At 35.7% G+C, this 9,952-nt stretch overlaps 1 protein-coding gene across 1 annotated transcript; it reads left to right on the forward strand.

Annotated features, from left to right (window-relative positions):
* Nucleotides 1-464: 464 nt before the first annotated feature.
* Nucleotides 465-3,831, forward strand: LBD2 (LOB domain-containing protein 2). Its single transcript, XM_090297598.1, has 3 exons — nt 465-485; nt 957-1,531; nt 3,648-3,831. Exons 2-3 carry the CDS (start codon nt 958-960, stop codon nt 3,665-3,667), a joined length of 594 nt encoding a protein of 197 aa, XP_090153724.1. The 5' UTR covers nt 465-485; nt 957; the 3' UTR covers nt 3,668-3,831.
* The last annotated feature ends 6,121 nt before the right edge of the window (nt 3,832-9,952 follow it).

The raw sequence follows: 9,952 nt of genomic DNA on the forward strand, positions 1-9,952 counted from the left end.
CTTTTTATACAATACCACTACATTCTAATTAAACCCTTAAAATACTATACTCAAATTAAATAAAAAAAACAAACTATTTAAAAAAGTGTTAAACTAAGAAATAGCTCACTGGTTTTTGTTATACATTAAAAAACACCAAGAGGGAAGGTGACAAACCAATAGTAATAAAGATAACTTCTTTTTTTCATTATTATATCATGGTGTAATACTTAAACAAATATTAGAGCATAACTCCTTTTGTTTATCTTTCCCCTAATAAATAACGCTTAAATATCTCCTAAACATTTGAGTGTATCCCTTCAGCTAGAGTTTACTTAGACTTCTTCCTATATAAATAATTTTCCCTCCAAGAGACGTGAACCTGAACCATCTTTTCATGCTCTTCCTAAACAAAACAGTTTTTCTTCCTATATATATATCTTATTTCTACAGATATTGATGTTTCATTCCCTTAGTTGAAAAGACATTAAAATATTTTGGTCGAGGTTTGTATCTAAAATATTTTACTAAATTTTATGTTTTGTCTCACTGTTTTTCTTCCAGGGAAGAAGAGATACAAAACAAGAGCATTAATGCATGGATTCTCTTGACAGCATCTTCTGCATGTGCCAGCATTATCATACTCTTCCTCTCATTCTTCTTTTGTTTTTGATTCTTTTAAATCACTAGCACATAGCATAACAATAAACAACTCAGAACACATCATTGGATGAAGAAGAGGTTCTCATGTTATTAACTACTTCAGTGTGTCAACCTTTTTCTAGCAAACTTTCTTTTGTATATCGAGAATCCAATGTATTTTGAACTTAAAAGTTCTGTCTGATATGTTGACAACTTTGTTTTAAAAAGTATTACTGGTGTCATATAAAATTTTATTAGATTTTCTTCATAGAAATTAAAGTCTCTTATGTGTGATTGGTCATACGATGTTTCCTTAAAATATTTGATTTTCACAGGATGCAGAGAAATAATAGTGGAATGCATCCAGCCTGTGCAGCATGCAAGCATCAAAGGAAGAAATGCAGTGAGAATTGTATATTGGCACCTTACTTTCCATCAAACAGAAGCCGTGAGTTCCATGCTGTGCACAAGGTTTTTGGTGTTAGCAACATAACCAAGTTGGTAAAGAATGCTAGAGAGGACGATAGAAGAAGAGTTGTGGATTCATTGACATGGGAAGCATGCTGCAGGCAAAGGGACCCTGTACATGGCCCTTATGGAGAGTACACAAAAGTTTACAATGAGTACAAGAAAGTGTTGGATGAACTTAAGAGATTCAGAAGCCAACATCAAATGTTGCAGTTTCCCTCTCTAGGGTTAAAGTCTGTGCAAGATTTGATTGCTTGCAAAGGGGAAGACAATGCAGAAGTGGATAATACATTGGATTATCTTCATGGAAAAAAGAATGGTATTATTGATTCTGAGACTTATAATACTTATTGTTCCAATTATTTTCAAGAGTTTCAGAATCTGAGGCCTCCTGAAGTTGTCATACCCTTTCAACAGCACTCTCAATCATACTACATTACAGGTATTCATCTTTGATTTCTATTACAACCACTTTAACTCTCTTCCCTTTGAGTTATTGGTTCACACTTCTAAAATAAATCATTTTCTTCTTCTGACCTCTTTCTCTACAAACCCATCCTTTTAGGAGGTCACTGAAAAATTTTATAGTACCTTTATCGCTTTAATATTAATACAAAATATAAGTAAATTTGAACTAATTTGAGTTTAATGAAATTTCTGAAATCTTCTTTCTTTAATTTGAGGTGTTATTTTTAATTATTTATTATTCTTAATTCTTATAAATTTATAAAGAAAATAATTTAATATAAAGTTTTTAAAAAAATTAGTAAAATTCAAATGCTAGTAACTAATTTTGTGAATTTATTTTTATTTACTTGCGTTTATCAATTAATTTGATAGATAATTTCATTAAATACTAAATCCAATAAGTTAGCTTAATAGTTTTTACCTTTCAACTGCTGATTTTAAACCTTTTTAACTATGAACTACCTTCTCAATTAAATAGGTTTAACATAACTTCCAAAATTAAATTTATTTAATAATTGATTTGTTATTAACTACATGCATGTTTAAGAAAAAAAGAGTGATTCAACTGAAACTTAAAAGCAAAATATTTCCGTGATATGTTTTTGGTTAAAATTAAATTTTATTTTCTTATTTGTATTTTTTTTTAGTTTTTTAATTTTAGAAGTTTAGTATAACTAAATCTATCCTTCCTTAAAGTTTATTTGAGGTGATGTTTTAGTTTTAAATTTAACAAAAAACATATTTAGTTTATCAATTATTAAACTTATTTAGAAAGTTTGCTACCTATTAAAATTAGTTTAACGAAAATTTTACAAAGATAATGATAATAATAATAGTGATAATTCTTGTCATGATAATAATTGGTAGTAGTATAATTATTGTTTGTGTTGACAGTAACATGGCAAATGATAATGTCTAATAACATATAAAATTAATTCTCAAATGTAAGGAGACTGTGCTTTTTAAGATTAGAAATCAAGTTTATAATTTATTTTGTTTTTGTTTTAATTACATGTAACGGTATGTTGAAATGTAGTTGTAAAATGTTTCTGCCTCGACTCTTGGAAAGCACGTTTTTGTTTGGATAAATGTTTTGAAAACAAAATTCGCAACAATCCAAATGGACTCTGATTGAACTAATAATAGTTCACTCAAGGCCATGTAATAGTGGTACATATATGTGTTATTGATAAATAATGGTAGAAAATTCCACAACAATTAAAAAATGCTATTAAATTTAATATATATATATATATTCAATTATTAAATAACAATTAATTTTAGAAAAAATAATAATTAGTTATTATTAATAAAAATTTATAAATTTTTTAAAATTGATATCTAACATTATTAAAATTTTAATTACTAACTATTTTAGATTATAAATTAATAATTAAAACATTAAATATTAGATATCAATTTAAAAATTAATTTAATTTTTTTAATTAATAATAAAAACAGATTTAAATAGTAATAATTTTTTAGTTTATAAAATTATATTTAAATTAATCAATATAGTAATTAATTATTATTTTTATTTAATAATTTTATTGTATTAAATGATAAAAACATATATAGGTATACATTTATTTTTTATTAATTTATGTTAGAAAATTTAAAGACAATATTTGTATATATAAATGATGATGATGATAGATATTTATATGTTTGATTTCAAATAAGATAGGCAACTATTTAAATTTTATACTATTTATAATAATTATATATATATATATATATATATATATATATATAAACTAATCAAACAATCCGTCGACTACGCAAACTACTACACTATTTTAAAACTAAAACATAAATTCATAATTTGTTTTATTTTTTAAAAAATGAACATTGAAATTTAGCTACAAAGTGCTTCCACTCGATTTTTCCTCTATATATAATTTTTGAAACATAAGGGTTTTTATATATTCTTACTTATAAATTGTCATGTTATAATTTGCAAAGAAAAGAAATTAAACTATTACTTTGTCACTAATCACATCCTATTTAGAAACTTCTAGTCTTTAATATAATTCACTTCTGGATCATAAAATCAATTAACTGTGTTCTTTCTTTGTTCTTATATTTAGGTGATCAATTCAAACAATGAACACCAGAATATAGAAGACGTGATTCTGTAAATTTTCTCTGGATGATCGACATTCATGAAGATACATTTAGAATTCATATTTGAAAATTTCGAGATGAACTATTTAATTTTTGTATTAAAAGTTATCATTTGGAAACACAGAATATTATCAATTTTATTGTATATGATGACTTTTAAATAATGTAAAGTAGTTTCCATTATAAATGTATTGTAAATAAAATCTCAAAATATGATCAAATGTTTAAATAATAGTAGTTTAGTTTACGTCCCCATGGTCATCAAAGTTTTCACGCCATGAGTAAATATTTATCTATAAATGAACATTTTCTTTTAGTATTATTTCATTTATTTTCTTTTAACCTTTATAAGTATAATATTTGAAGTTTTACTAATCTACCATCTTTTTATCTTATTTAAAAAATTAAGTGGATTATTAGCAAATTTTTAAGTTAACTTCAAAATTTGGTTTCACCATATGTTATGCAATGGTAAACATGGAATCAACTAATGATCTTTTAACTCGAACTTTGCTCACAAGTTTGATAATTTCTTGGGTTATAAAATTCAGGAACCAAAATATCATTGGTTATAAAACATATAAGGATAGAACATTTCCTTAATTCAAATACTTAATTTTAGGTTTTATGATAATAAAATCCTGCACAAGAATATATAATATTAGTTATAATAATAATAATATTGATAATGAATGTAATATTATACTACAAGAAAATATGACATTACTTATGGACAAATTTAGTGATGAAAAAATTTGTTCATAATTCTACTTTTTTTTTATTGGAAAAGTCACTACAGAAATTAACATTAACGACAATTAAAAAGATCATTTAAAGATGGTTCTAAAACCGTATATTTAGACGTAGTTATAAATAAAAAAATTATATTGATGGTTCTAGAACTGTCATTAATTCAACAAATAATAAATAAATAAAAAATAAAAAACTGGCACGAAACAGAAGGAGGAACTGTGTTTCTGACCTATGTTAGCTTCCCTTATCGAGAGATATGTTTGTTAGTAAGTTCATGTTCTTGACTTGTGTTAGCTTCCCTTATCGATGATATCTTTGTCTATAATTACTGACAACAATATATTTGTTGATAATTACAACGATAGTATATTAGTCGGTAATTTCATGCTATTGATTTTTGTTGAATTATTTTTCCATTGACAATCCATTTGTAATCTAGTAATTTTTAGAATTACCAAATTGCTTGTTTTCTTTTTCATATACCTACACAAATAAAACAATTTAACATCTATATGAAAAATCAAAAATTTCCAACAATTTCATATCAAATGGACAATTTTAAGTGTATAAATGAAATACATATAATTTATGAAGTTAAAATATCAAATAAATGTGAATCAAGACCTAAAATTTAAAACTAAAGTAAGAATGTGCATAATCAGTGGAGTAAATTGGTTTGTCTAGATTTTTTTTCTTCCTGATTAGTTTGTTGCTATTGAAGGTCTTGTTTGAGGGTCTTGTTTTTTAGGATGCTCTTGTTGTTGTGAAATTTGTGGATTTTGCTGATCTTTACTGGACTAGTGCTGTTGTAGAAGATTTTGAGCATCAACAGGGAGAAATTGCATAATCATACCAAATAGTGATTGAAAATATTGGAATTGACAGGTCAATCATTCCTTTGCTTCCTTGCTTATTGAAAGTTGTTGCCTAAGTTGGTGTTCCCGCCAGTAAAGCGTCTTCGTGCGTCTACGACAATCGCGCGTCCAAGAATCCCTCCTCCTTACGTGCCTTTCCAACGAAGAAATCACCTGAAAACAAAGAGACAAAGGGCGCTCTCGCGGACGTTTGCACTCCGACGCTCAAGTCAAACACCGGGAAATGAAACACCAAAAGGAACTCTTAACTCTGAGAGCTCTGTGTGTGTATTCTCTCGTATTAGAATTGCGTACCTTATTATGTTGGTTGTTACCCTTTATATACTCTAGTGTTTCTGCCCCTTTCGCTAAATGTAACTTAAGCTTACTGTAGGTGCGTCTTAGCGTCACTAACACCCGCTTTGAGGGCCATCTAGTGCATAAGACTCCCTACCCGGAGTGCAACCTCCACGGGATGACCACTTGGGCGCCAATTCATGCACCCAATCTCTGGGCCATCCGCCCTAGGAGTGCCCTTAGCTATTCTCGTCCCATGTATGCAGATCACCCTTGGAATGTGACCATTACGAGTCATCTCTTTTCCAGTGGCTCTTTGATCGTGGCACACCCTACGTCGTTCACACCCCATGCATGGGCGCCCGGTGATCTATGCCTCTCCCTTACTGATAATTGGAGTGTGGCTTGGAAACCACCTTTTTGACCCATCTTTACTGTTTGAGGTTATCGAGGTCCGAGGCCTCCACGCCCTACACCTTGATGCCACCCCCTCCTCGGCTACCCTTACCTGGTGTTTCGCGAGACACTAGCCTGTCTGGTGGACCCAGCCTTCAGTGCCCCACTATCATTGTGGTCAACGCCGAAGTACGAGGACTGGTCAGTACACAAGCCCCTCAGTCTCGAGTTGTTAAGTTGTTTAGCGAAGAGACTAAGTCCTCGCCCTGCCGACCTACGTGGCTTCATGTGGCAGGACATGCACAGTGTCTCAAAATGACACTTTCCTGTACCTTCCTTAATTTGTGCACACATGTCTCAATCCAATGGGTGAGACGTTAAGTATTTCAAAAGTGCGCGTTTCAGGCACTGTTCCATCACTTGCAACTTCTCTTACACTCTTCGTCTTCTTCTTCGAGCGCCCTCGTTTCCTTTTTCACAAAAATCAGAACTTTTGCTCAACAACAATCAAAGGTACGATTTTCCTCCATTGATTACTCTTTATTTCTGATTTCGCGCATTGATAACGACTTGGGTCTGCTTAAACTTCTGCGCTTTAGGTTTTCCTCTGCATCTGTTTCTTCGTTTCTCTGTTTCTGGGTTTCCTGCGATCATGGGGTTTTTGGGTATTTCTCCTTAAGTTTTACACCATAGCCCCCATTGTTGAACCTTTGCTTTCTTCTTTTCCTTGCTTCATTCGTCATGGCTCGTACGAAAACCACTTCCAACCCTTCACCCAACGTCAACTATAGAGGCATGTACCCCTGTGCGTCTGCTGAGCTTCTTGCCGAAACTTCCACCCTCACCTCCATAGTGGACTGAAGGGCACGTATAGACAACGGGCCTAAGTTCAAGGGTAGGGCGTTTGGGAGAGAGTGTGATGCTTACATCTCAGTTCGTCCCTGTGCAGAAGGCGAACCTGTGTGTGTAGACGATCGTGCCAACGATGGAGAACCTTTTTTCTTCTTCTACCAAACCATCTTTAAACGTATTAGGCAGCGCCTCCCCTTCTCCATCTTCGAGAGGGAGCTGCTAACTGAAGTGAATGTTGCCCCTGCCCAGCTACATCCCAACAGCTGGGCCTTTGTGAGGGCCTTCTCCATACTTTGCAACCATTTTGGCCATCCACTTTCTGTAGATGTCTTCCTTCACTTCTTCGAGGCTAAGAACCCTGGGAAAAACCTCTGGGTGAGCTTCAGCGGGGTGACAGGAAAAGTCATCCTCACCTTGTTTCAACAATCTTACAAGAGTTTCAAGGGGAAATTCTTCAGGGTGTACTGCTCTGAGCACGATGCACCTCCCTAGATGGGTTCCCCTTGTACTGGGTGGGGAAACTGACCCTTAAGAAGGCTAAGACTCTTGATGAGCTACTGATGGAGATCAAGCCCAAGAGAACATGGAGGCCACTCATCAAGCTCAAGAAGAGGTGGAGGCACAAATGGAGGATGCCCATGGAGGTCAAAGTCCACCTCAAAGGATTACAAGAAGCATGTTCAAAGCCTTGGGAGCAAGAGGACATTTATTTTCTCTTTTTGTAGTGTCTTTAGTTGAAGGTGCTTAGAGGGAAACCTTAGAAACCTCTTTTGTTATAGCATCTTTTAGGTTTTAAATAGGACCTTTAGGGGGGTGTATTAGTAGATAGGTGTAGGTGTAGTTTTTGGGAGGTGTCATAGTAGAAAAAGGTCACACCTCCCATGTGACTTGTTTTTGGTGGGAATTTCAAATGAGTTTATTTGAAATTTCCCACCTATTTTTCAGCACCTTAGGCTATAAATAGAGGTGCTTCCTTTGTAAAATTCAGATTTGAATTTTATCTAAAGAAACTATACTCAAAATTGGAGTGAGCATTTGGAGAGCTTTGAGCTTCTTCTCTAGTCTTATCTTGAAGGACCATGGTTTCCTCAAGTGGCGGCTTCCACACTCATCTAGGAGCATCCATTCTTCTAGTGGCGTGATCATCCAACCATTCCTCCATCTTCATGAGCATTCTCTTCTCCTTCCTTTCTTCTTCTTCAATTTGTTCTTATTGCCTTGAGTTTTGAGTTGTTTTTGTTTCGGTTCCTTTAATTTTCCAGCACCTATTTTCTGTTTAGTTTTTAAATTCTGTTCGGTTCTTTTGTTTTGAAGTTCAATTCTGTTCGGTTTGTTCTTTTCCTTCTCCTTTGTTGATTCAATTTGACAATATTTGGTTCATCCAAATGAGTTTGGGATTTGGTACTTGTTTTGGTGAGTTCTTGATCTTAGAACTATGATCCAACTTCTAAGAAAGTGCCTCTACATTTTCCAGCTCAAGGTGATTCCTCAAAGTGTCAAGAATCTTGTTCTATGTGGCTATTGGAATCACATCATGTGGTATCAGAGCCTTGAGGCGGTCTTTAACATCGCTGAGCTCTTCAAGAATGAGTACAACCCAATCGGACTTGCTAATTACATCGGTATAAAAACCTGCTTTTTGACCTTTCCCTTATCTCTACTCTGCTTTACTCTTACCTATTACCTCGTACTTATGCCTGTGCTGATTTCTTACCTAACTTTGCCTTGCTAAGTTCTCATCTCTTCTTGTTCTGGGTGTAGGCATGGTGCTGAACCAAGAGAAGCGAGCAAGCCTGGCTGAGGTCTTGACTCTTCGTGAAGAGGCGGCCATTGGTGCAGGTGCCCCAGCTCTTTCTGCTCCAAACGTCGCACTAGCCGCTCCCTCTCCTGCCCCCTCAGCCCCCCTTGACGTTGTGCCTTTGGCTGCTGTTGGGGCTTCTCATTCTCCAGCCCCCCTTGAGAAAGGCAAGAGGGTGGTGGAGATTGTGTTTGATGATGACGCAGACACTATGGACGACCCTGTCTTCAAAAGGCGCAGGGTGGCGGTGGCGGCCACTTCCCACTCTTCCTCCGCTAGGCGCCCTGCCTCGCTCAAAGATCACCCATCCAGTGCCTTATCCCCCCAAAGCCTCTTCGCGCTCGAGGGTGGTGGTGAGAGCGTTTCTGAGCCTGCCTCTGCCGCTAAGCTTCCCCTGATCCTCTAACAAATCCTCAAAGACTACCAAAAAGGGGCCATGGGAAGCTCAAGCTAAAAGGCTGTGCGGGAGAGCCTGACTCTCAGCCTTGGCGAATTCTTTGCCCAATCTGATGCCTTTTCCCACGAGGCGGAGTCAAAAGCAAAGGAGCAGCTGGCTTTGGCGAAGAAGCAACTGGCCCAACAGGCTCAGGTTTTCTCCAACCGTGAGACTCCGCTACACCAGGAAGTAAGCACCCTTTGCCAGGCTGAGCTGGAAGCCAACAAAAAGCTTTTTGATAAGAGCCAAGAGTACACCACCTTGCTGGCTCGGGTTGTGCCACTACGTACCCAGGTGGTGGGACTCGAGGAGGAAGTCGTGGCCAACAAATCTAGGATGGTCAAACTTGAAGAGTGGGCCACAGAACGGGAGGTGCAGTTGGGGAAAGTGGAGGCTGAGCTCACCGCACAAACTGAAGCCCTTGAGAGGGCCAAAGCAGAACTGACCACTCAAGCTGAAGCCTTCGGGAGAGCCAAGGCGGATCTCATTGACGATGTCGACGATGCCTACGCAGCGGGGTTCAAGGACGCTCTTGCTCAGGTTGCTTGCAAGCATCCTGAGATGGACGTCTCCCCTTTCGCAACGTCGAACCACATTGTGGATGGGCAGATCGTGCCTAGGCGCCCTCAGAAGGAGCTTGTGTAACTTTGGCTTTGAAACTATGTCCTCCGTAACATTTATTTAATATAACTCACACCTTTCTTTACTTGCCTTATTTATCTTCGTTTGCCAATAACTGCGTCTTTAACTTGCCGCTCTTACCAACAACGCTTTGATGCTAACACCTTTAACATACGACGTCCTTGACAAACTTTAAAACTTTGAACTCTAGGTAGCACGCTTTCTCGCCCTCTACCTTAACTGCTTAGCAACCCATGATGG

Source organism: Phaseolus vulgaris, chromosome 11, assembly GCF_051622355.1.
Source record: "Phaseolus vulgaris cultivar YP4 chromosome 11, ASM5162235v1, whole genome shotgun sequence".
In the NCBI taxonomy this organism is placed as follows: domain Eukaryota; kingdom Viridiplantae; phylum Streptophyta; class Magnoliopsida; order Fabales; family Fabaceae; genus Phaseolus; species Phaseolus vulgaris.

Bases quoted from the DNA above. Each gene is read 5' to 3' on its own strand.
- LBD2 (XM_090297598.1), top strand. From the start codon at position 958: ATGCAGAGAAATAATAGTGGAATGCATCCAGCCTGTGCAGCATGCAAG. The intron at 1,532-3,647 runs GTATTCATCTTT...TCTTATATTTAG, and splicing joins TCAATCATACTACATTACAG to GTGATCAATTCAAACAATGA.